The sequence below is a fragment of the Pseudopipra pipra genome, chromosome 2, assembly GCF_036250125.1.
Source record: "Pseudopipra pipra isolate bDixPip1 chromosome 2, bDixPip1.hap1, whole genome shotgun sequence".
Lineage (NCBI taxonomy): Eukaryota > Metazoa > Chordata > Aves > Passeriformes > Pipridae > Pseudopipra > Pseudopipra pipra.
Genome location: NC_087550.1, coordinates 115,055,075 through 115,081,905, shown reverse-complemented (window position 1 = coordinate 115,081,905; position 26,831 = coordinate 115,055,075). Strand labels below are relative to the sequence as shown.

At 43.5% G+C, this 26,831-nt stretch overlaps 1 protein-coding gene across 5 annotated transcripts; it reads right to left on the bottom strand.

The window, feature by feature from the left end:
• Window positions 1-78: 78 nt before the first annotated feature.
• Window positions 79-22,674, bottom strand: TMPRSS2 (transmembrane serine protease 2). 5 transcript variants are annotated; one of them, XM_064647037.1, is made up of 15 exons: window positions 22,534-22,674; window positions 15,633-15,806; window positions 14,397-14,467; window positions 13,356-13,554; window positions 12,992-13,075; window positions 11,506-11,649; window positions 10,051-10,180; window positions 8,600-8,710; window positions 7,720-7,763; window positions 6,431-6,605; window positions 4,725-4,900; window positions 3,638-3,733; window positions 2,834-2,976; window positions 2,100-2,252; window positions 79-1,906 (listed from the first exon to the last, which is right to left on the bottom strand). In XM_064647037.1, the coding sequence occupies exons 3-15, from the start codon at window positions 14,409-14,411 to the stop codon at window positions 1,895-1,897; spliced, it is 1,482 nt and encodes a 493-aa protein (XP_064503107.1). In that variant the 5' UTR covers window positions 14,412-14,467; window positions 15,633-15,806; window positions 22,534-22,674; the 3' UTR covers window positions 79-1,894. The 5 variants fall into 5 exon arrangements, with proteins under 5 accessions (XP_064503107.1, XP_064503105.1, XP_064503109.1 ...); XM_064647035.1 differs by lacking the exon at window positions 22,534-22,674 and adding an exon at window positions 21,874-22,017; XM_064647039.1 differs by lacking the exon at window positions 22,534-22,674 and adding an exon at window positions 21,874-22,017 and having other exon boundaries at window positions 11,506-11,625.
• Window positions 22,675-26,831: the final 4,157 nt, after the last annotated feature.

The following is a 26,831-nucleotide window of genomic DNA, read 5'->3' as shown; positions in this document are numbered from 1 at the left end:
AGACACTGAGTCCAGCAACTGCTTCCAAAAAAATCCAAGTAAACAGATACAAAGCACTGCTAAGGAAAACTATTTGTAAAAAAAAAAAGATTTATTTGGTGCAGTGTTTACATGTAAGATAATTGCATCTCAGTACCAAAAGAGAAAACAAGACTAGTGGAGTCATTTCATTCAATAAAGATTTATCCTTCTTAACAAAGTGACTTGATATGGCTTTTTGATCCTCTGTACTATGATTATAAATTATTTTCAAAATCCTAGTTGAGGTGGCACTCAGATATTAATTGTTTTGCCAAAAAACATACAGGCAGATACCTAAAGGACAGCTCTAAGGAATCAGAAGGCAAATTTAATAAATGAGGTAGTTCATCTGGTTACGCAGAAACACAGATTTGTGTTTCCTTGTATAAAACATCCAGTCTCTGCACATGTGTCTGCAATCCAAGGTCTTGCAACACAGCCTTGCTGGAAAAGTTTGCCCTTTGCCTTTCACAGCAGGGAGAGTTCAAAGAGTCAGCCTCGGTGTGCACAGCATCACTGGGACACCTCCCTCACCACTTCCTGCTACAGCTCCAGAGCATCCCTCTCCATACCTGGCATCCCTCTCCATACCTGACATCCCTCTCCATACCTGACATCCCTCTGCACACCTGACATCCCTCTCCATAGCCTCCAAAGTGAATGATGGCAGGGGTTGCCCTTTTTTTGGGTTCAGAGCAGCTTTAAGGCAGAACAGCACTTTTAAAGGCTGAGGCAGCCAGACTGGTCTCACACTGGACAATCTGACTTGGGTGACTGCTGTGTTGAGATCCTGAGGATTTTTAACTACCTGAATGTACAGTATTTTTTTTTTTCCTGTGTCTCTGCTGTAGTGCATGAAAAATTCCCTTCACATATACTCCTTACCCTCTACTCTGCTCTCCTGAGACCCCACCTGGAGTGCTGCATCCAGCTCTGGGATCCCCAACATGGACCTGTTGGAGTGAGTCCAGAGGAGGCCACAAAGGTGGTCCAAGGGCTGGAGCACCTCTGCTGTGAGGACAGGCTGGGGTTGTTCAGCCTGGAGAAGAGAAGACTCCAGGGAGACCTCAGAGCCCCTTCTAGCACCTACAGGGGGCTACAAGAGAGCTGGAGAGGGACTTTGAACAAGGGCCTGGAGGGACAGGACAAGGGGTAGTGATGTCAGAATGAAAGAGGGTAGGTTTAGATTAGATTTTGGGAAGAGAGTCTTCCCTGTGAGGGTGGTGAGGCCCTGGCACAGGTTGCCCAGAGAAGCTGTGGCTGCACCGTCCCTGGAAGTGTTCAAGGCCAGGTTGGACAGGGCTTGGAGCAACCTGGTGGAGTAGGAGGGGTCCCTGCACATGGCAGGGGGTTAGAACTGGATGAGCTTTAAGGTCCCTTCCTACCCAAACCACTCTATGATTCTACACTAAAAAAAATTAATTTCTTTTTAAATTGCCAACCAGCAGCTCAGAGATTCAACATTCACATTATTTAACATTTAATTTAAAAGACTACTAAACCAACTGTCTCAACGTCCTTCTACAAAAATCTTAAATTAAACTGTGATTTAAATTGCCATTATAAGCCTGTACCTGATTATCAAGTGAAAGTTGCTCAACTAAAGAGAGACATTTTAGCAAGCAGTTGACAGAATGACTTTCTGCCAGGCACCACAAGGAGAAGAAAGGTGCTCATTGTGATAATCCTTCACTGATTACGATCAGTCACTGTAGCCAGCACAGAACCAAGTGTGCAATCCTTCATGACATTTATAAAAAGAAAATTCAAAGAGAAAAAAAAAAAAAAAAATCAATTGCAAAGTGAATAAATATCCCAGGCACCCATGGCTTCATTTATTCTTGTCCTCGGAAACATCGATCAGACGTTGTTGTCATCTGTTCGCCTGTTTAAAAGACAAAACAAAACAAAATACAAAGGTTCAAGTTCTGTCTTATCAATTACTTGGATGCTTCCCAACAAAACAGCTTAATGAGCAGACAAGTCCCGTTTATTTATTTATTTATTTTTAAAAATAAAATCGTGTTTCAGGATTTGGGACACGTAAAATTTGCAAAAAAAACCTTCAAATATTTTACCTGCATATTTCTATAAATCCAATCTGTAAACACAGTCATATTCCCATACACTCCAGGTTTATTGGGAGTAGCACAGCCAGTTCCCCAGCTGGTGTCTCCAACCAGCCACCACACAGAGTTTTTGTTAGTCACCAGTGGGCCTCCACTGTCACCCTGCACAGAACACAAGCATTTAATTAGTGACCTGGCCACCAGGAAAGATAAGATCCATTTCACTGCAGGAATACAGATTAAGTTTGCTAAAAAAAAAAAAAAAAAAAAAGCTAACCGCCATTTTAGGGAGTCACTAAAACAAAATGTGATGGCAATTTTGGTATTAAATGACATCTGCTTGCAAATGGGATGAAAATCATTTGCCCAGAGCCCTAAGTAAGACCTGCATTATTGACTGTTCACAAGCATAATGCCGTGATAATTACCATAATAATACTAATAATGCTGTGATTATGAAGATTATTTGATCACTTTCAAGTACCAGATAACAAGCCATCCTTGAAGCATTAATAAGAACTGCCTCACCCTCTTCGGGTATTTAGTCAGAACTCAGCATTGGCAGCCATTCAGAAGATGAAACAAAAGCTTTTAAAGGGATGCACCACAAGGGGAACCTGAAGCCCAATCAAATGTTATGCAAACTTTTAATTTTGAGGGCGGGGCACGGGATTTGTTTGTGTGAGAGAGAAAGATCACAAAAATAATCAGATCATTATTAGATGCTAATTAGGAATAATTACCTGACAGGAATCGACTCCTCCTGCTAGATTTCCAGCACAGATCATTGTAGGCAAAATCATGCCACTGTAGATAGAGGGAGAATTACACCTCGAACGTTCTATTAAGGGCACCGCAACATAATTCAAGTTATTTGATGTTTTGCCTGAAATTGAAATAGGCACAAACATATAAAGGCAGAATAAGCATCACATTAAGTTGCTACTACAAATCCCAGCAGCCAGCACAGTCCACGATGAAATAATCTTACTAGAAGCAGCAGGATGGACTTTTAAAATATAAGAAGTCTGCAAGAGGTGATGAGGAGCTCCCCACGGTTTCAGGGTCCAGCACCAGCTGCCAGCAATTCCCATATTCAGGGCTCAGCTTCCTCAACACCCCCCTCCCCACCCAGTACCTTCTTTTACTGAAAGAAACCTTTCCTCCCTTTTCCATTCTTACAAATTTACTTGCATCGTGCTATTTTAGCCTGAGGTGGAGGAAAGGACAGGCTCCTGCCCTTTCCCACCTCCAGAGGACTGCTTTGGCACGCAGCAATCCTTGTTACAGGAGAGGTGGCCCTGCTGGCAGGGGCACAGAATTGTTTCCTGGGTGAATATTTCTGACCCCCAGCACTGATTTGAGGGTCCTCTGCAGATCACAACTTGCTTTGAGACAGAATGCCCTGGGTAAATACTGGGGACTGTAAAAGGGGTGAAAAAGTAGCTTATCAACAGATCTAGAGCAAACTGCCCAATCAGCCCATGAAATGGTTACTCATAGGCTGAAGAGGACTATTTATTTAGAAGACCAGAACCACTCTTTACCTCCTTGGTACTCTGCTCCCCATCCTGATATCCAGCACTGCTGATCAGGCTGGAACATCATTCCCGGATTTGGCAGACAAACTGGCTGTACATTTTCTGCAAAACAAACAGAGTAACATCTGTAATCCCAGATGTGCAGACAGAATTCAAAATAAATGCCGATGAAGTCTCTCAGCACCACCACCACTTACACACCACACATTTTCTCTGTACTTTACCTTCCTTGCAGGTGAGCAACACTGTGCAATGCAGGCAGCAGCAGGAAGTTTACCAGCTGCCCTTTCCCTGAGGACTATCTAATCTTCATCTCAAATCTGCTTCATCTTCACCTCAAACTGAAGAACTAGCAGTTAGTGGTTCTAGCTCAATTCATCAGGCTAACTAGAACAACTAACACCAGCTCTTCTGGTCAGTAGAGGACAATAAAAAGAAAAACTTCAGACAGCTCTGCATTCTCTTTGCAAAACTCTGCTGAAAATAATTTCAGTGTGAGCAGAATTCAGTGCCTATATATATATATGAGAGGTTTGCAGCACAAAAACCTGGTAAACAGACACTCTCCATCCTCTCAATAGCAGAAAATCCTTTCCAGAGTACTTCTAGTAGGTTTAAGCTGATGCACTGATACACAAAGAACTTGTACAGGAAAAGCACTGCAAGTTAAATAACCATTTGTTATTTTGTACTCCTTGCTTACAAACAACCTACATCTATGTTTATGAAAGGAACTTCTTATACTGTTTGGTCCTGGGATTGGGGTTTTTTGACCATCATTTGACCTAAATTGATTTAGGATGTAGTCAGCTGCTCCACTAAGGCACATACAGCAGTGGCAATACTTAAGCACCATTCTGAGATAGAAGTACATTATTGAGATGAGCCTCAATGTACATGTAAAAGACAAATAAATCAGGAAATCAGAGGCTGTGCCCTCAGTCTTTTCCTCCACCCTGCCTCTAAGCTGTCTGTACCCACATTTGTGTTCTTCCCATAAGTATCCACAAGGATTTCTTGATGAAACTCAGAAGTTTTAAAAGATGTATTCATTGCCACTGGATTTTTGCCTTAAGAAGAGCAGGATACATACCAGTAAAACTCAGTGGTGACTCCAACTTCATAAGGGCAACATCATTGTCTTTGGAATCTGTGTCATAATCCGGATGGGAAATAATCAGATGCACTCTGTATCCTCTTCTGAAGAGCATCTCATCCTGATTCAGAATCCCAGCATAAACCCTCCAGCTGTGTGGGTCAGAAAATCGTCTGTAGAGAAAGAAAGGTTAGAAGGTTTGCTTCTGTGGTAACAAGACATGGATTATTGACCTTCAAAACATTGTCTCCAGGAACTGTAGTCAAATGTACAAGAATGCACATGCATTTGACTGCCATTTCTGAAGAGTAAGATAAAAAAATTGCAACACATCCAACTTAAGGAAAACTGGACTCTAATTTCATAAATATATCCAAAAAATCTTCAAAATGGATTAAGTATCACTGTCCATCCCCTCATGTCACTCAGCACAGCAATTAAAGTCTGAGACTGCAACACTGAAGTCTATTGATTTCCATGGTTGAGGGATCAAGGAGTTATTTCTGAGGTCTCACATGTCAGCGGTATCACTCACCTGTTCTATCCAAAGAATACAGAGAAGCAGAAGCCAAAATTAGTAAAAACATGATCTAGCGAGGGAATTTCATTATCTTGAAAATGCCAGGGGTTTTTTTTTGCGTGGTTTTGGTGGTGGTGTTTTCTTTTAACATTAAGCATGCTTGCTCGATGCAATTTAAGTAACTTCTTGTGCTCCAGCACAGTTTACAAATGCTTAATAGAAAATTTCCCACAAGTGTTAAAACTCCCTCCATGAGAACTGCCAAGGCAGAGGAGTGCCTGCAAGTCATCCCACCTCCAAAAAAAACCAAATCAAGACTGAAAACCAGGTTTGTGCCAGCCACAGCTTGGTTGCCATTCCCAAAGCTTTTGCATACTACAGAGCTCAAATCATACAACAAAGGAGGGATAAGATCACCACATAAAAATAAACACTTGCATTCCTTCCTCAAGGTTAAGGACAAAGTTATTTTTCCCCGCCTTAGCCTTGAACTGTGATCCAGCCAACCAACACTGAAAAGGTTTTGCTTTGTGGGTTTTCCCTCCAACAGAAGCAGCCACCTTTTAAACACAAGGTACTACAGCACCCTCAACTCTCCTTTATAGGTTAAAAATGTACAAAGCATCAGCTATTTTTCTTGTTGATGGCTACATAAAGTGCTGCTTGGATAGGTATAAATCCACATTTAATACTGACTTGGACTTTACTACCCTGTGGCACGAAGATATGAGGAAATAAATGGTACAAGTATCTTCAAGTTGATCATATCTACAGTAATGCAATACTTGAGGGTTAGGGAATATTTGTTTTCCATTTTCTTTGTGTTTTCTCACAGTTCAATTCGGCATCTTCACGGAAACATTGTACTGTCTGGTGTTAATTTTGGTGCCTTGAATTTACATGTTAAATTGGGTGGGTATCTGCATCCAACAGTACCATCCACCTTAATTTCCACCTTTAACACATAAAATAAGGTTTTCTTCCTGCAGAAAGCAGACAGATGACCAGCAGCCAGAACAAATTTTGCTATAAGCCCTCAGGCCCATGCTGCCACACAGACAAAACGCTGCACCTCGCACCTGCACACGAGTTTTATAGGCAGAAAGTTGGGAGGCTCCGATAAATGTCTGCGTTTCAGCCCGAAGCAAGGGAGATGGGGAGCTGGGAGAGGGGTAGGGCTCACCCTTCCACGCAGTGTGCCGCCGTCACGATCCACTGGTGGGTGATGATGGAGCCCCCGCAGACGTGGGTGCCCTCCACGTGCAGGCTGACCTGCCACGGCCACTGCCCCAGCACGGCCCCGCTGCCGCCCACGATCCTGTTCATGATGCTCACGCTCTTGGTGGACACGCCGCACTCTGAGGGGTCAATCACACGCACGGGAGTCAGTTAAACAGAGAGCTGGAAGATGGATTGCTCCACCTTTGCACTGCCACAGCTCAGGCCCCGGCCCTGACACCGGGATCCCAGTTGTCCAACAGCGCAGACCCCCCATCAAACTGCAAACATCGCTTGGCAGCTGCTGCCCTTGGTTCACCACAAGCTATAAACCAGAGGTTCATCACAGCTTTCAAGCATCTTTGGCGAGACACACACCAGTTCTGGTCACTGCCATGCAAGAAAGACGTCAAGCTCTTAGAAAGTGTCCAAAGGAGGGCAACGAAGACAGTGAAGGGCCTTGAGGGGGAGCCATGTGAGGAGTGACTGAGGGCACTTGGTGTGTTCAGCTGGAGAAGAGGAGACTGAGGGGAGACCTCACTGCAGTTACAACTTTCTTGGGAGGGGAAGAGGAGGGGCAGGCACTGATCTCTTCTCTGTAGTGACCAGGGACAGGATCCTTGGGAATGGCCTGAAGTTGTGTCAGAGGAGGTTTAGGTTGGATATTAGGAAAGGGTTCTTCACCCAGAGGGTGTTGGGCACGGAACAGGCTCCTCAGGGCAGTGGGCACAGCACCAAGGCTGACAGAGCACAAGAAGTGTTTGGATGATACTCTGGGGCACATGGTGTGACTCTCAGGGATGGTCCCGTGCAGGACTAAGTGTTGGACTTGATCCTTGGGGGGCCCTTCCAGCTTTGGATATTCTGTGATTCTGTGCTGTTCCACAAAGCAGCCAACAGCCAGGAGACTCCTCACTCCATCACCACCAAGAAGGTGCCTTGGCTGAGTGTTGGAGAGCAAAGGTGCCACAGACATCCCACCGTGGCTCCAGGTGAGGGCTATGGAGCTTCACCACAGGCAAGTCATTTAAAGGAAACTGTGGCAGCAAAGACCAAAGCAACTGGGGATACAACATTCTCCTCATCTCCTCTCCCACCCTGCCTCTTAAACTGAACCTTTCGAAACTTGGCAACCAGAGTTATATCCTTTGCTCATCCAAAGACAGCAGGTATTTATGGAGATTCAAAAGGATTTCCCAGCTAGAGTGTTTCAAAGCATGAACCAGCAGAAGTGTGAAAACCACAGTGACTTACCTATGCAGCGCAGAGAAACCACATGTCCTGAGGCACAGGAATCACTGCAAGAGAAATAAAAAACCAAAGAGGATCTTAGGCACATAGTGAAGGAAATGGTGAGAGAAGTCCACCCTCCAGCTGCTTCCTACCCTTTCCAGCTATGTGCCCTGCCTTCAGCCTCATCTTCCTGCTGCGGGTTCCCTCCTTTCTTCACTCTCTCCAGCTACCCTACCAGCAACCATCTGGCCTCCACCATTTCTTGCATTCACCAAAACTATTATGTGGAAGACTGAAGAGGTCAGTACAAAAGGTTTGTAAGCCTATTGAGGAGCAAGATGAAGAACAGCATGAGAAAAAGCTCTGCTGATTTATGAAGTACTTGTAGAAGCATCTAAACAAGGGAGCTGCAGGAAGTTTGCCAGGCACAGCAGTCTATAGGTTTTGGAACCAGACACTTCAGAGTTGTTTAATGAGAATAAAAATGATACTTTCCACAGTGAAAGATCAATTTCTGCACACTGTGTGTGCTTGTGACTGAAAAAAAAGCTGTACCAGCTGCTGTGAATATGTTCCAGCTTGTAGCTATTGTCACCATACAGAAATCCTGCTGATGGTCAAAGAGCCTTAGATAACTACCTTTGACATGGTAACCTTCTAGAGAGCAAGGAGGGAACAGGAGGGACATCTTTTAAAAGATGAGAGGAAGGATGGAGAAAAGGCAGCTGTGCTTTTAAACAGAAGGGAGAGCAGCTGCTGCAATCAGATTAAAAACAAAGTCTTCCTCTAACAATCCCCACTGAAAGATGTGCTTGTATTATGCTGCAAGAAGAACCTACACCTCTTACAACAGCTAAACAGACCCTCGGTAAAAGGAAAAAGGTTTGTATTAGACAGATACCTGCTGTACAGCTTTTTGTACAAGTCTGTATTCCCAGCACTTGTGTTCAGCTTCATGTAGCTTTTAAAGCTGACATCAGGTACTACCCCATGACTGTAGTAATATGTATCCCTGCAAAATAGAAAGCTCATTATAAAACTCAGTAGTTTCAGTTTTCCAACAAGGAACAATAAGCTGTGCCAAGCTGGAGCTTCTGACATGACAACACTAACAATATTTATTTGTATTTTTAAGTAAACACAGAACCCTGGTGGTGCAGTACAGTGCCAGAGACTCAGATTGTTTAAACATCAAACAGTTACTAGGTTAAAAAAGTATTTTTATCCAATATATACAGTAGAAATGCTCAGCCTCATGTAACAGGGAAATATGAAGTGAATGTACTTTGCCAGTACATTTGCACAGCACGGCAAAGTTCAGGTGCACCAAATTGTGACATCCACGTTTCAGTGGGACAACAAAAAGGGCAGCAAGTGTTGTTCTTCTGCCAGGTCTTCTAGCTGAGGTTTTCTTGCTGCTGGGTTGGAGCTGGAACTACTGGAGCTGGAACTGGAACACACAAGTTCTGCCTGCCCCAAAAATTCACTCCATTGCTCCACACACAACAGAGGACAGCATTTTCCAACTGTATCAAAGAGAGGCAACGTCAAATATTTAAACCACAGAAGAATTTAGGCTGTGGCATTATGTGGGGAGAACGTGGGCAGCACTCAGGGCACAAATGTTTACAGTGACCTTATCACAGAATCATAGAAAGGTCTGGGTTGGAAGGAATCTTAAAGATCATCCAGTTCCAACCCCCTGCCATGGGCAGGGACACCTTCCACTAGACCAGGTTGCTCAGAGCTCCATCCAGCCTGGCCTTGGACACTTCCAGGGGTGGAGCATCCACAGCTTCTCTGTGCAACCTGTGCCAGGGCCTTACCACCCTCACAGGGAAGAATTTTTTCATAGTATCTCATCTAAATCTACACACTCTCAGTTTGAATCCATTCCCCCTTGTCCTGTTGCTACATGGTCTTGTTAAAAAGTCCCTCTCCATGTTCCTTGTAGGCCCCCTTCAGGTACTGGAAAGCCACAATTAGGTCACCCCTGAGCCTTCTCTTTCTTCCACAGAGCTGGTGTTGTGCCCTCTGAAGATCAAGGCTTTCTGTGTAATACTTGATTAAGTCAGACTGGATGTCACTGAGCCATTTCAATGACCTGAGAGAGCTCTGGAAGTTATATTGTAAGTGACTGTAGTGGATACAAGTGACCCCACAGCAAGGGGTCACTCCATGTGGGCCAGACCCCGTTACTTGTTGGAGCAACATTCCCTTTTGAGTCTGCAAAAGCCTCCACTGACAGCATCAGACCCATGTGTTTTTTGGCTCAGACGTGCTTTTAAAAACGGAAGAGACAAATTTTAACCTTTCCATGTATGTGCAAAGGCTGGTGAAGGTTGGACTTACACACTGTAGCCCATGTCTTTACATGCAATCTTCCCATAGTCATCAGTCCAGTCATCTTGACAAACAGGATACCAGGATTTGCTGACAGGTGAATAAACTTCCAGGATGAAATTTGGTCCAAAAAGTCTAACTGCCAGAAAAGGAAGAAAGGGGGAAAAAAAAGAGAAACCAAGAACATCACACACTATAGTACTGCTCTTTCTCTACTTAAAAGTATTGTTACCCATAATATTCACTTCTGTGTATGAACTGATGTTAATTTAATGCTGCCTTCTACTCAAATTCTGAGTAAATATCCAGGAGACGAAAACATGGAAATTACTTAATTCTTTGTGTGTAAGGCACTTTAAAAGAACCACCAGTTTTAAAATGCAAGTGTACAAGACATTGTTCATCTTCAGCTTTTATGTTCAAAATTCTCTTTCATATTCTGAGAAATACCACTGAGAAAGATTGCAATAGTCAACCTCTTGTTATCTTCTACCTACACAACAATATATTTCTTAATATATCACATACTGTGTATAAATAAAATATAGTCTATTGGAATATACTTTATATTATATCTTAATACACCAAATTTCTTCAGAGAAGCACTTGTAGGGCAAGAATGTAACAAGGAGTAATTAGCTCTGGCATTCCATGCCCCATTATGTATTTATTTGCACAAGAATTTAATATAAAATAGCTCAAGGAAAAGAACAGATTGAACAAACTCCTCCAAGAACCCATTATTCAATCAAATGGAGAGGAACAGACTTAGAGCATATGCCAGTAAAGACTAATCCTGAAAGAGGCATATGCTGAATAAAAGTTCACAGAGAGAGAATAAGAGCACAGCTGGAGTTTTCCAGCATGGCACAGGTGACAGAAACAAGGTACCACACCTTTGGAATCTACAAATCAATGATGTTTCCAACATCTACCATCAGCTTTACATTCTCTTGATTCCCTTGGCAGCCTTTCAGTTGGAAACAATGATCAGGCCAGGCTTTCTAGCACAAAGGAGTTATGAAGCAGTTGAAGAGTTATGGGGAGAACAAGGAATGCAAAATATATGGAAAAAGACAAGCATGATTGAAGACTCTCAGGTTTATGTTTACCACCTGAGGTTTACTGAGAAGTCAACAACCACTGTTCATTCCAGAGACAATGTTACATTCAGTTTTGCACAAGTCCTACTCAAATTAATAGGTAATATCTAAAAAACTGATTCAAAGTCAGGGCAGCTCAAACCCCTGAGTCAGACATTTTCTTTCAGCTTTTCAATTAGACCGAAAACAAACTGAATATCTAGATACACCCCCTTCAGAGCACTCAAGCATCCTAAACCATTTTAGGGACATAACTTAGGCTAAAACAGTCCTATTGCAACTTAGGCAAGCTTTGGACAAGGCCATTTGCTCAAAAACTCTTTGCAGGTCTCCTCCCCGAGCCCCCGACGCCGTCACTCACCACAGCGGGTTTCATCCTCCCCGTCGGGGCAGTCACTCACTCCATCACACCACTGAGACGGTGGTATGCACACTCCTGAAGATCCACACTCGATCAGGGAGCCCAGACAATGATTCTCCACTGCAGGGAGAGAGAGAAACAGCCCTAAGGCCGAACATCAGTGAGCCTCAGGTGCCCACTGCCAGCTCTCAAGGACTCCACTTTGATAGGAGCTCTTAAACTCAGAGATGGGAGGAAGCCCAGCCTGACACAACAGGATGTCTTGCTCTGGCCTTTAGATCACTTGTCAGATTAAGTCACTGATGCAGTTGATTGGATTTTGGCCACTGGCCTCCACTGAATAAGCAAGAGCCATTAAGTTGTCAAAAAAGAGTCAGCTTCACTGACAAAGCGTCACACTTTAAGGAGGAAGAAAGTGAGTTCTCCAATTATATACTTTTCCTGTCATTTAAAAGAAGATTACACTCACCCTGTATAAATCAAAGTGAGTGAAAAAAACACTCCCAAGAACACAAAGTGTCATCCTAGTAGTTCTAAATGAACTCTCTTAGAATCAGAGAATAGTTTGGGTTGGACAGGACCTTTAAACATCATCTAGTCCAACCTCAATGCAATGATCAAGGACATCTTCAACTAGATCTCTCTTCCTCTTTTCTTGCACAGAACAGAATGGAGAGGCTCCTAAAACCATAAAAAAATGGATTTTAATTTCCTTTGAAAAGTGGCTTTCATTGAAAGAGAAATGACAACACCACAAGGCAAACTTCACTTAAGCTGAAGAGAATTGTTCCAGCTGAAGAGAATTGCTCAGAGCTCAGTCACCCCAGTTGTGGATGACTTCCAAGGTGAATGTATCATCCATTGTATGGCTTAAGGTGGTGAGACAGGCTGGGCTTGTCCAATGTTTACACAATTTCAAAGCAAAAGCCTCACAGAAACAAAGAAATGGATTTAAATGACCTCTGCTCCGAGAGAGGTCCCATTTGACCAAACCAAAACACACCTTGACCATTTACACTCTTGCAGTTAAGGTATACAAATTTACTGCAACCTCCTTCCTTCACTTAAAATTAAGTGAACTTTAAAAACCCTTGCCAGAGGTGGAATATTCTTTACTAGTTGCCCTGTACCAGCTCTTGTCAGATAGAGGGAACCTTTCCAGAGGAGCCACCTGAATAAGCCACTCCTGAACAGTCAAAAAGTTGTCATTTCTTAACATCAAAAACATATTTACCTGATGAAGGGGAAGGGAAGAGACAGCAGCATTGTTCATTAAAAAGAGAGAACAAAAAAAAACCAACCCACTTACAAAACTGAGCCATTAGAAAGCAACATTAGTTCATCTCTCGGGAGAAAAGCAACAAAGACTTGCCTGTCCTTAATTTGGCATGAAATGGAAGATGAGAATGTATATTTCTAACTTTCAAAGTTTAATGCATTTTTCTTTCAAAACAAAACAAACAAGAAAAAAACCCCAACAACTTACGAAAATACCAGATGAAGAAAGCAGCAATTGCACAACAAACGACTATCAAAATAGATAATATTATTATTATGGTTTTCCTTAAACCTGAAACGAAAGCAAGGAGAAAAAGAGAAATTAGTTCACAAATATGGTAATTTCCACCCATCAGCACCGTATTTCCCTGACATTAAAATCAGATCCTTTTCACCAGACAACTTTTCTCCATTCCACCATCCTTCCCTCAAATCACCCATGTTCCTGTCCAATTACACCACCATCCCAGCCAGATATCACTTCTTTGTGCACGGGGAGGTGGCTCCTTCAATGCACGAGTTGAAAGATCCCTTTTCTTTGTTATCTCGAAAGAAATCCCAGCAAAACTTACTCGATGCACATGATCTCCTGGATGAATGTGCTACTGGCCTGGTGGACTGGTGGGTGTGAACCCTTGGGACATAGCTTGGCACTGGGGGAGCATTTGTGGAGTAGAAGTGTGGATATGGATTAGCACCCACTGCCTGGCGGGCAGGATAGATGTGTTCTGCCTGAAAGCCGTGGTTCTCGTAGTATGGCGGTGGTGGACCCTAAATGGTGATGTTGAGGGGGGGGAGGAAACAGGAGAAAAAAAAGAAAAACAAGAGGCAAGACAGCAATTAGGACAAAAGTTTCAAAACCCATCCACACTCAGAACCGTAACTCAGTAATTCTGCCAATGCACACGCCCCCCACACAGACACTTACTGGTGACTCCAGTTTACACAGAGGAAGGGATTTACAGCACACGCCTAACACCTCACACTCTGAATAACAAAAATAACACAGAGCAAGGCTGTAAGATAAGATCAGTTTCCTGATCCAAAGTAACTCGGCCTGAGAAGGATTCTTGAGCCCAGCCCTCCAAGCTGGTGGCACAAACGCTTGCACTGGAACATCTGACAGGGTAGAAATAAACAGCAGGGACAGCTTTAGGCAGCTCTGTCACAGAAAGAAATGCTGACAAGTAACAGCCTTTGTCCAGGTCTAGGATAAATGCTTACTGCCCCATTTTGTCCTGTGACAACACCAGGTATACCTAAGCCATTTCTGAAACACGCTGGCCTACAACAGGTTGTGGGATATTTATCCTGGAAGAGCTGTAAGAACTAGTTAGAAGCCATTCTAACCTATCCCACCAAAATAAGCTTTAAAAGTATAACTCTCTCCTAAAAGCATCTGAGCACTTCAAATGTTAGTTAATTCAAGCCTCTTACACCTGTCTCACAGTGTCTCCCTTTTTGCAGAAAAGAAAACACAGCAAATATTCCATGTTTTAAAAGGTTTATTAATCAGTTCATTACTCGATAGGCTGTTACTTACAAAGAAATAAAACATCATTAAAAGAATAAAAAAATCAGAGATGAATATTGTGAACATTTTGATTACTTACTACAGTAGAGGTCATCTTTCCTTTGTCAACAGTACAGAAACAATTCAAGTGTTTGGAAGTAAAGCATGAACCTATACACAAAAAAAAAAAAAGAAAAAGAAAAAAAAAAAGAAAACAATCACAACCAGAAACTCTGTCCACCTTTCTTGTCAGTTTTCCCTTTGGAAAAATGCCAAACCTAGAGGGGGGGAGAAATAAAAAACAACCACAAACAAAACCGGAAGTATTTGAAGAGAGGGTACGAATTAAGGTGCAGCATGAAATCAGATCTCAATAGCCTCTCACTACAACCCTGAGGATTATACAGTGGCAACTATTCATTAACACGAGCGCCACACAAAACTGAGAAGGTTAAGTCAGTGCTCACTCTCGCTGCTAAAGAATATCCTGGCAACAACCCACACGGTGTCAGTACCAAGTTCAGGTCCTCCTGCCTCTCTCAACACTTACTCATGTAACACTTACTCTGAGGTTTATGACACAGAAACGAGAACATGAGCAAAGCATCAGGAAATACAAATTCAACTCCTTTGATAACAGCTCGCAGCCCCACAAGCCACATTTTTTTTCGCTCTTACGTGTTGCAAAGAGTTGTTTTCTTGGTTGTGTGTTGTAGCCACAGCACCAAAAACGGTGAGAGAAGCACAGCAGGGAAACAACATCGACATAAAGTTTTGAAAATAGAGTTAAAAAGAAGAGCTATGTCCAGTGTTTCAAGCATACAATGGTTTATTTTAAAGTTAAACATTAACATTAAGTAAAACCACCGATTAGCACAGACACAAGAAACACAAAATGTTTGCTGGTGCAGCTCCATGAGCTATCATTTTAATAAATACTGTAATCCACTGAATCTTCTCATGTTACTCCACATGGAAAAAAGCCTAGGAAGTGCCTCAGTCATGCACTGAGAAATACCTTTCCCTAACTTGCAGAGCAGAGCCCTGCACACAGGAACACTGCAGTTGCATTAAGACTCAGCATAATTCAACCCAAAGTACAAGACTAGTTTTTAGAACCTCCACCAAGGTGCCATCTCTCCCAAAACTGAACTGCAAATGTCTTTGAAGCAAGTTTCAACAGCAGCTTGGCACCTCGAGCGTGCCAATGCTTTGCAGTTTAGGGAAGGCTGAGGCTGGTATTTGCTTATTAGTGACGGCAAAAAAATGTAAATAATGCACTGCTGAACTTATCTGCATGGCAGACAGGTAAGAAGCAAGTCTTAATTCTACTTACAGTAAGTCCATCCGATTGGTGACTAAGGCTTCAGGACTTCTGCTTCGCTTTATGTCGCATCCATTCTTACCCAGCTCTTCACAGCAGTCAGGAAGTGCAGCTCTGCCCAGACTTAGGGGACAATTAAAAAGCTGGAGGAGGATATTTTCGTTCCTCGTTCTCTGAAAAGGAGAGCTAAAAAAGGATTAGGAAGTTTGGTCATAGCAGACAGAAGTGGTGATTCTGAGGTAAGCCAACAGGTACTATGATTAAAAAAAAAAAACAAACCACAAATATTTTTTACATTACTATTTGAAAGGCTTTGCAAATTGGCAAGTAAGAGTGTTCCTCACTCTTTTCTGGGGAGCTTTTAGGGTTGGTTTGTGGGGGGTTTTTTAAAGAACTGAGAGGAAAAATATCTCTGTTGCTTAACTATTTTTCAACCATCCCTCCCAATTTAGTACTTGTTAGTATATTACCCATCCAGATTCTGATTAATAACAGTTATCACATCACAAAATACCGGGAAGTCATAGGTACATACAGGTTTCCATGGTATTCCATATACACATTTGCCAGTGTTTTAAAACCAGATGAAAACAAACCCGTTAGTTTGCAAATGTTTAAGGCAAAAAATCAATGTGCGGCATCCAATAATGATATAATCTAGTTTTGTTAAGCACACATCACTCCTACAACTTCAAAATCATTTACAAATACATCAAGGGAACTGCAACAACTCAGATAAGGCAGGTGAGTCATGGAGGAACAAACTGACCTGTCAAACACTCCCCATCCCAACAACTACAGAGCTAGAAGAGACTAGTCTGTCTTATCTCAGTCCAATACTTTGGCCTTTAACTCACCTCATACATCAGACAAATTTAAATAGACCCCATGTAAAAGCATCATAAACCCACTCTGATGCAGAAGAGTTTAGTGGGAATGCACAACTCTCCACTGCCAGTCATTCTTCCTGATGACTGCTGAGCTGTAACAGCACTTTCCTGGGTACATCTGAAGAAACAAACTTCAAGAGATGCCAGGCAAGGAAATAGGGATGGAGTTCCCCCACAAAAGAGGCTTCAAGGTATAAGGGACAGGGCCCAGGGTGCCAAAGGACTGCAGGGCAGCTTGCTAATACCTTCTAGCTTTGGTAAAAATAAACCCAAATAATGATGGGGACCTTTCAGTCATATGCAGTCGAGTCCTTGAATTTCAAAAACTTCAGTTTACTCTGGTATGGGTGGAGCAGAACCAGCACTTGGACCTCCAGCAACACAGAATATCCAGAACTGAGCGTGTTTTTCTTTGGTAACTCTGAAAGTACAGAAATAAAGCTACTGTTTCTAATGACAGGAGATAAGGAGAGTGAAAAGCCATCACTGACACAGTATCCTGATGAATACAGGAAAATGTACTGCCTCACAGCTGGCAGCTACTGCTTGAAGTATCTGAGCTTCTTCTCACATATGCCTTAGGAGTATTAATATCAGCGTGATGCCATGGGTCATTAAGATTAAAAAAACACATCATTATTTCCAGTAAAAGTTGTCAAAATGAAAAAAAAAAAAAAGGAACAAAATGGCAATGCAAAATTTTAAAATATTAGATTAATTCAAAACAAATTCAACCCAATAGGTTTTGGTTTTGTTTTAGTTTTTCAATGAATTTCTGCAGATCAGATCTTTAAGTAAAAGCTGCAGTAGAGTTTACTTCATTTGATAACATACTGCATTTGGTAACATACTACTTAATCTAATACAGACTTTCTAGACAATTAGTCCTCCAAAGGCTTGTCCTCCTCCCTACCCCAGTGACAGCCACTCTGTCCCCTGGATGGGAAAAGCACTGAGCACAGAGTTGTGCTGCTCACCTCTAAGGGGTCACCACCACATCCTCCTGAGCCCCTCACCTGGTGATTTTTGGGCAAAGGAAAGACTCCATTTTTGCCTCCTTACAGCACCATCATGTCATGGCTCCTTCATCCAGCCTGTGTCCTTCACTAGCCAGGAGCCAGTATCCCAAAGAGACAACAGAAAGCATGAAAGGCAATGAAACCCTAAAGGTTTAACCACAGTTTTGTCAATCAAACCTGACCTGCTGGCTTCTCCATGCAAGAAATAATAACGGTACTTCCTTAGTGCAAACCAAGTCATAACTTTTAATTGCTTCCCACAAGGTTTTATGTGGAGATCACCATAGGCTGTTTCCAAGCCTAGGTCAGTAGGATGGAATAAGTACCTCCAGACATCCTAATTCAACACTGTGAATTCAACTTGGCCAAAGAAGCCAGAGTTACGTTGGCAACAGTTTACTTCCTGCATTTACATAATGCTTCAATACATATTTTGTGCTATTTCCTGAGACAGCAACAACAGTTAGTTGTTTGCTAAGCTCTATGATAGTTGTCAACAGTTGAAAAAAAAAAGCAACCAAGAACAAAGAAAACCAAACCAGTTCTCCATAGGTGGATCTACGTAAAAGCAACCACACGCAAACAAGAAAGATGGGAGAGAATAGAACAGTCAGAAGCCAAACGAATGAAGTCAACCCCATCTTCTAAAAGGAGGAATCATAAAAGCATCCAAACACTCTACGTGAACCTGAAACAATGCGTCACATCCAAAAAAATGCCACTATCCAGATGAACAAACTGGTAAAACTCATTAAGATAGCAAAGGAGTAATTTCAGTGCAAAGCTCAACCTTAAAAAAGGGCAAGCCGAGAAATTATGGTGTTGATGACGCTGGAAAGGAAATATGCTTCCTTTGGTTTTTTTATTCCCAACCATTTTATGATCACTGAGAAGTTTCAGTAGCATAACCATAAACACAATATAACCATGATATGATGGTGGGGAGGAAATACTAGAGGGGCAATAAAAAAAAATAAGAGGGAAAACCAGGAAGGAGGTGATTCCAGATTAATTTTCATTATCTTTTCAGAGAGCAATTTCACAGAACAGGATAATTCTTGCCTTTGCTACCAGGACAAGAGGAAAGAAACACAGTCAAGATTTCTATTGAACAATCAGTACTAAAAGTCACCGCGACTTGCAAATGAAGTATAGAAAGGTTAAAACAAATCCAGCTATAAATTAAAAAGGAAAGGAACTAAGTAAGATTTTCACCTCATTTCATTAATAAGATTTCCTTGACACTTCAGGAAGTAGCACTAAATATTCTTACTGTGATGATTAAAAAAAAGTGATCGTAATTTACTCCACAGAGTAAAATTTATCCCCTGGAAGGAGTCAAAGACTAATTGACTGAATGTCTCAAAGTCATCAAAATCAGGTTCTTCCCAATGTCCTGGCCCTTCAGGAACCTTCTCCATAGAGGTGATCTCTACTCAGTGTGCCTATGAGGTAACATCACACATCTTTCCGAGAACAACAGGAGACTACGTAAATATTTACATGAAAGGTTGCCACAAATAAAACCTCAGCATTCTAACAATTCCTAAGAAATAGGTTTGAAGCTATTCTAGATTAGCTCCCAAAATATCATTATACTGCAGAGTGTACTGATCAACAGGTGTCAAAAAACAGTGTTTCTTGATAAGCACTATCAGCAGCAGCTCAGTGAAGCCCACAACAGTATTCCTGAGGCCAGGAAACCAAGATTAATTCTACTTCCACATGTGACAAAAGAAGGCATTAAAAATCTCTGAGTGTAGCAGTCTCTTTAAGCAGTTATAGGGTGCCATATTTGTGCTACAACTAATCATCTATTTGTCTTCTCTGAAAACAGATACTGCCACGAACCTCAGCCTATCACAAGTACATCACGTCAGGAACACTGGGGTGGGGAAGGAGGCTGAAATTCTCTTGCCTGGCTGAGTGGATGATGAGTGCCAGAAGACCCTACAAAACCAACCATTTCTGAAACAGAAAGGACCAAGAGCCCAAAAGAACCAGCTGTGCTGTCACGGTAGGAGATGGACCTATTGGTCAGGCAACAACTGCAAACCACAGCGCCCACCACCAGATCACAGGAGGAGCTGGAGGATGCAGCAACAGCCAGCTTGGCATTTGGATTCTTACTTCCCCTACACTGCATCCCCAGCTCTGCCTCTGCCCTTCTTCCATGGCAGAAGCAAATAATTTTCTGGCAGAAGCATATTTGCTTGTTATCTTCATATTTGATTATTATCTTCTGGCAGTAAAATTCAAGTGTCTATGTTACTGAAAGTTGCTGACAAGGAAATGAACCTCTCAAGAATACCTGCTTACCATATTGGAGTTGCAAATGTATATTGTATGAATATGGTAGCAATTTTCAATCTGTGAACTACAGATCCCGAGAAGCTGCAAACCATTTCTAACGGGTCTATGGCAGAGAAGAATGAAAAGCAAATCTGCTGGCAGGAGGTTTGAATTCACTCCATGGGGAGGTTCGTGTTGCCAGAAACAGGTTTCGGGATCCAGACATCCAAGATGTGGGGGAAGTACTGCTGCAGTACTGCTGCAGGCACTGCTGAGCTACCATCGTGGCACTGGAAATACTCATGTGGACCAACCCTGGACTGATACAGGAGGAAAAGGCCATATCTTCAGGACTGACAACTCCAAGAGAGATATTTTGACCAGCACCCTGGAATCAGGAAAAGGTTCTTCACCCAGAGGGTGGTCGGGCACTGGAACAGGCCCCCCAGGGCAGTGGTCACAGCACCAAGCCTATCTGAGTTCAAGAAGTGTTTGGACAACACTCTCAGGCACATGGTGTGAGTTGGGGATGGTCCTGTGCAGGGCCAGGAGTTGGACTTGATGATCCTGATGGGTCCCATCCAACTCAGCAAATTCTATGATTCTGTGAATAATGTGTACTTTGTTTTTCCATCAACATCCAGGAACATAGTTTCAACTTATTTCCATTTTCAGGCTAGGCTGCCATGATGGATTTGCTCTAGGCTGACTGTCCTATGAAACAGTATAATTTTTAGCACTTTAAGAATGAAAGGAAAAAGGAAAAAAGACATGTTAAGTCCTACTTTGGCATCAAATTTAATCTTAGTCTTTTGGCTTTACATTTATGTTGATACCTGTAGGTAACACAACTGCAATCACTTCCCAGTTTGTTGATTTGTGCCACATACAATGTCCATCTCTTTCCCCCACCTAACACTATAAAAATCCAAAGTACTGTAAAAATCTTTCCCCACCTAATACTGGAAATCATCCAAGCTGCTTCCCTGGGCTCTTTCTAAAGCACTAAAGGCATTAGTGTCCCTTTACTCAGGGCAAACAAGGATACTTAGGACAAAGGCTCGACGTGAGAACTGGCCCTTTAAATTCACTGACACCCACTCACCCAGGGACTCGAGGCTGAAATTCGAGGGCCAAGTAAACTCTGAACATAAAGCCACCTGAGGGGAGGTGTGGAGTGGGGGTTGATTTCAGCTTGCAAAGATTTGGCCCAGAAGTTTCAGTGATAGGACTCCTGAAAAAAGTCACTCTTCCAAAATCTAAAGCACTTAAGGGGTTAGTGTAACTTAGGGCAAACAGGGACACTTAGGACAAAGGCTCAAAGAGAGAATGATCTTCCAAAATCACTTGATGAATTATGACAACTTTAACCAGAAATTAGAGTTTTTGGGAAAAAAAAAAAAAAAAGAACCAGTGGTGGCATTAATACAAGCTGAAGAGGCCCCAGAACTAAGCGTTGTTCTGGTTTACTCTCCCTGTGAGCGGCTGCTCGCTCGATGACCTTGAGAAAGTTGCCTCATCTCCTGCCCTTCATCACCACGGCAAGACATGGACAAGCTCCACTTGGAAAGGTGCACGGAGCTCTCCGCACCTTCCCCCCCCCGCCCCTGCTCGGTATCCTCTGAACTCACATCGCCCACCCACCTTCTCTGGGCGAGTTCAGCTCCCGGCTCCCCTTACAAACCGGCTTCCCACAGGGAAGCGCGACTCTATCGCCTGCATCTCCCAGTGGGGAGAGACCGTCTACGGAGAGGGGGAGGCAGGGGGAAACAGGGGGAAACACCGTTTAGAGGGGTGAACTACGTCCCCGCTCGCTTTTTTGTCACCCGGCGCCTCCCACCCCCACGGGACGGGGCTTTCCGCCGCCGGGGTCCCTCCGCATCCCCGCAAAGCCGAAACGCGTTAATTAAAAGCCAAAAAAAAAACAGTAGGCGCCACTCGGAGCGGCCGGGATGGCGATTCCCCCTTCTCCCTTCCCTCGGGAGCCGCCCGGGGTGGCTCCGCTCGGCTCTCGGGAACGAGCCCCGTGCGAGGCGAAGGGGCCGCGCTTACCTGGGGCTGCTCCCGGCGGAGCGGGACGGGACGGGATGGAACACGGGAGGACGGAGCCGGGAGCAGCCGCTGCGGCCGGGGAGGAGTCAGGGAGCGGGGAAGGGGCAGGGGCAGGTGCCGGCAGGTGGATGCGCCGCCCGGCCCCTTCCTCCCGCGGCGGGCGGGGAGGAGGCGCTGCCCGCTGCCCTTCGCCCGCCTCCATCGCCCCGGGACCCCGCGGGGGACGCAGCCCAACAGCTTTTCCCGGCCTCCCACCCCTGGGGCTCCCCTCTTCCTCCTCCTCCCACGGAGGAAAACAAACAAGCCGGATGGAAGCCAAGGGACACCTCGAGGAGGAGGAGGAAGAGGAGGAGGTGCCCCCTCCCCTGTGAGACCCCGATGCTCGCTCGGGTTTGGTTTTTGGTGCTCCAACCCAAGGGATCCGCGGGTTCGTTTGGGTTTTTTTTTTTGGAGCTCGCCCATCGGTGCCTGCTGGGCTCCGTTTCAATTAAATCAGGAGTCACAACGATTCCCTAAACAGGGCAGGTCAGCGCCTGATAAAGATTGTTCGTAAAATACCGGCCCTGGGAAATGACTTCTGTTTTCTTCGGCTTTTTTAGGGCCATTTAATAACGGGGCACTCTGGAAAATTACCGTGGTCTCAATGGTCGCATGACTTACAAGGCTCTGGTGACTCGTGGTAACTCCTGTGGAGCAGAACTGCTCCTGAGCAGGACTCGATGAAACCGCACGAAGCTGAGTCAGGGCAGGTTTACGTTGGAAATCAGGAAAAAGTTCTTCCCCCAGAGGGTGGCTGGGCACTGAATGGGCTCCCCAGGGCAGTGGTCACAGCACCAAGGCTGACCGAGTTCAAGAAGTGTTTGGACAATACTCTCAGGCACGTGGTGGGATTGTTGGGGTGTCCTGTGCAGGTCTAAGAGTTGGACTCGATGATCCTGATGCGTCCATTCCAATTCAGCATATTCTATGATTCTGTGATACAGTGAGTGAAGTTTTTTCTCTGCTGCAGCTGAGCTCCACAGCAAAAAAAAAAATAAAAAATAAAAAATAAAGATTACTTATATCCCAAAACTTCAGAGTAATACTGGAAAAGTAAGTCAGCAAAAGAAATTCCACTCAGTGTTAAAAACAGCTCCAAATTAGCTTCAGTATTGCTGAATGCTGTGCTTAACATCTCTGTATGGAGACTAGAGATAAGGCAAAGTACCCAAGTTTGGCATGATAAGTGTCTGGAGTTTGTGTATATTTTCAAATGCATATCAAGGAATTACATCAAGTGCACCAAGAGGATCATACCTTCAGTATTTTTCCATCTCTATGTGTTTAGTCAAAGAGAACGAATGATCTTCAGGCCCTTTAGTACTAAAACATAAGGAGTATTGGCTTTAAGCTTTAGCTTAGGCTTTCCAGCTGCACCATTTGTAGGGCTATTTCAGTTCATGTGCTCCCAGAATGAATCAGTGAGATTGGGTAATTTTCCAGTTTGGATTCAGTTGCAGGAATTGGACCTCAAATTTCATTTGAAGTGTAAAACATAAAATCGTCCCAAGTCACAACCAAAATGCAATGTCACCTTCTGTGGTTCTTTAATGTGCCCACCTGTGTGGCTTGTCCTTGTCTTTAATCTGCAGTAACTCTGTCAGTGGCCTTCAGAGCTTAGAGGTATTTTGGGTTTGAAGCAGGGTACCTGGTCATAAGGTTTCCCTGTTAAGTTTCCTTACCAAGAGGAGGGAAATGGCCCTGCAAATTGTCACTTGGCATCACAGCAACACGAAGAAACCCCCCAGGATCTGTTCTGTTCTACAGGAGAACCTGTAGAACATTTTTTTTTCTTTTGAAATTCACGTATTTTTTCCTCTGAAAGTCATGTGGAGGTTATATACTCCTGAACTGATGGTGTCTAGTGCCTCTCTCAAGACAAAGCTCAGTTATTAGTTATTAGGATGTCTAACAATATATATTTCAAAAAGGTATTTCTTTTGAGTTTAGAGTATTTTGGATCTCTCTTTGGACTTGTCCAGATCTCTTGCACAATGGCTACAGATAAGGAGAAAGGGAGATATAAAAAATATGTGCTGTTTCCTGTTGTCTGTATGCAGCCACCTCTAAGGTACTACATCAATTCAGGTGTTGGGAACGAAATTGGGCAGAAGGACACGGCAGCAGGTAACAAATATTCAGTGCCAGGGAAGCTTTAAACCCTTTAGGAGGACCCGCGCTGCTTTATGCACCGGGAAACAACACCAGCCCTGCCGTGGGGGAGACTCAGCGCAGCTCGGTTAAAATGAATGGCGCTCTGCTAAGTTACAGACTTGAAGATCTGGGCATAAGCCAGCAGGTCGCTGATTACCCCTGTTAACACCTTTTCTTCTCAGAGAGGGCTGAGCCGGTCAGTGAACAGTGCATTCCCACCCTTTTCCCCCCGGTTATTCTCTCCCTTCGTGGCTGGTATCGGGCTCACTAAAGGCTTGGCCTTTCTGATCTCTAGCGTAGTAAAAGCTTTTTTTTTTTTTTTTTAAGCCTGGGTTAATATTCCCCAAGGTTAACTCGGCTTGCTAACAAAGGTCAGAGGAACGGGAGAGCTGGAGCAGCGGCAGCAGAGGTGGGGAGGGGGACATTGCCTCCTCTTGGCAGCAGAAGCTGTCAGGTCTGTTCAGCTTGTCCTCTCTGCTCGAGGACTGAGCTCCGGGCCCTGTTATCTTATCCAGGATAGTTCCGTGCGCTATTATCCGTGCGTGTTACTGTGTTTTAATCACGCAAAGGTGGCTTTTGCAGAGCAGGATGCTGAGTGTTCATTTTATTAATGGATTATAAGCAACCTCTGAAGGAGACATCAGGGCAGGGTTTGGTTTCTCGGAGTGGCTGCGTGCTTTGGGAGGGGCAGGCAGTTGCCTGCTGGAGAGGGATGTGCTCCTGCTGGGTAGCCCAGAGTTCACTGCCCAGAACTGAGGGTGTTGGAGAGCTTCAACATGACCCAGCCTAACATTGCTCATCTCAGAACTTACTCCAAACACCTTAACCTCACTTAAATATTGATAGTTAAATGTTTGGCAAACCCCTTCCTTCTCCTTATTTATGCAGGGGAACATGTCTGGAACTTTTGTTGTTTTTTTCTTTACAGGCATGCAGGCTAGCCTTCCTGTAAACTGGTGCTAAGCATCTGAATAAATAAACTGATGAATACACTGATCTTTTTAAGTACCTGGCATCACCTACTATTGTACACCCTGCCTTGTGATAACTCTGGCTTCCTATGACACCTCCTTTACCCTGTTCTACAAGGTAGCTCTGCCCACCCATTTATAGCATCACAGAATATGCTGAGCTGGAAGGGACCCACAAGGATCATCGAGTCCAACTCTTAGACCTGCACAAGACACCTCAAGAATCCCACCTCATGCCTGAGAGCATTGTCCAAACACTTCTTGAGCTCTGTCAGCCTTGGTGCTGTGACCACTGCCCTGGGGAGCCTGTTCAGTGCCCAACCACCTTCTGGAGGAAGAACCTTTTCCTGAGATCCAACCCAAACCTGCCCTGATTCAGCTCCAGCCATTTCCTCGAGTCCTGTCACTGGTCACCAGAGTGAAGAGATTGGTACCTGCCCCTCTGCTTCCCCTGGTGAGAATGCTGAAGACTGAAATGAGGTCATTGGTTTTTGCAGGCACTTTGTCACCACGGGTGGGTTCATTTCCTACTCAGTTAGTGCCATGTGCTCCACTGTACTTCTGATTTTTGCCTGGGTTTCATGTGTCTAATAAAGAACCCAGGGCAGTGGGAGATAAGGCCTCCCTAGGGCCAAACATCAGAGTACTTACTCAAAGCACATCAAGGTGACTTTGCCCTTGACACTTTGGGATTACAGCACAAGACTTCTCTTTACCATTCCAAAAGAGCTACAATTAGAGCTATCTCCACCTCGGTGCTAAATCCCACAACTGGGAAACAAACTCACCAATATTCAATTAGTTGTGTCCTCTATACATTTTTTTTCTTCCCTCAGTAGCTCGAAAGAGATCTCTGTGGGTTGACTCTTTATGACAGACACTACAGTTGTGCACTCACCCATAAAACTACATCAAACCTGGGAACATAATTAGTCATTTAATAACTAAGCTTAAACTCAATGTATGTTGACTTTGGAAGTACGTTTGCATCTGGCTGGTATTACCATGAATACACACACATAAATTTACCTGCTGCAGCTATATTTGAAAATCAAGATAAACAGGCAGACATCTTGAAACATAATCTTTTTTTTTTTTTTTTTTTTAGTTCTAACTGTTGAATGAAGCAGAAGGTAGTCCTTTGTTAGGGTATTAACTAAATATGATGAAAAAACACAACTTCTAAAACCAATTACCCTGTTATCTGGGAACTAGGAGAGGGTCTCTTGTGCCTGTAGATTAGAAAGGTGGGTCCTTGTGAACATTCTCACTTCTTTCCCAGCCTTTCAGAAGCTATTTTAGGAGTTTCAAGCCCCACACAGATGGAAACCCAGAAAGTTGCCCAGATTTTTCGTTGATCTCAATTTATAATTTTTTTTCTTTTTTTTTTTTCTCCCAGTTTAGCTTTCTGGTATAGACACAAAAGTCTCAGAGTTATGAGATTCTTTGCTGTCTCCCAGAGGGGAGAAACTTTCAGGAATAATAAGTGACCTTCAGTTTCACTTAGGTGCATTTTGTTTCAACGGGTTTTTCTCTGTTATTCTATAACAAGAGAGAATAAAAATTCAAATACTGCTCTTCGCTGGATTTTTCTGGGTGTATTGTAAATACAGCTGCATTTTCCTACATCAGAATGCCATTTGACCTGCTACCCACAATAAAATAATCCTCCTCTTGTGGCACAGAAACTGAATGACAACTTTCATTTATTGTACTTTTTTTCCCCTTAATACTTGGGACTTTTTTTTTTTCACTGTTCTGGTAGTTTAGCTTTGTCTTGCACTTGTAACACAA

Coding starts and splice junctions, on each gene's coding strand:
- TMPRSS2 (XM_064647037.1), bottom strand. Junction 8,711..10,050: donor AAAGACATGGGCTACAGTGT/GTAAGTCCAACC, acceptor TCTATTTTGCAG/GGATACATATTACTACAGTC. Junction 6,606..7,719: donor GGTTTCTCTGCGCTGCATAG/GTAAGTCACTGT, acceptor TTGACCCCTCAG/AGTGCGGCGTGTCCACCAAG.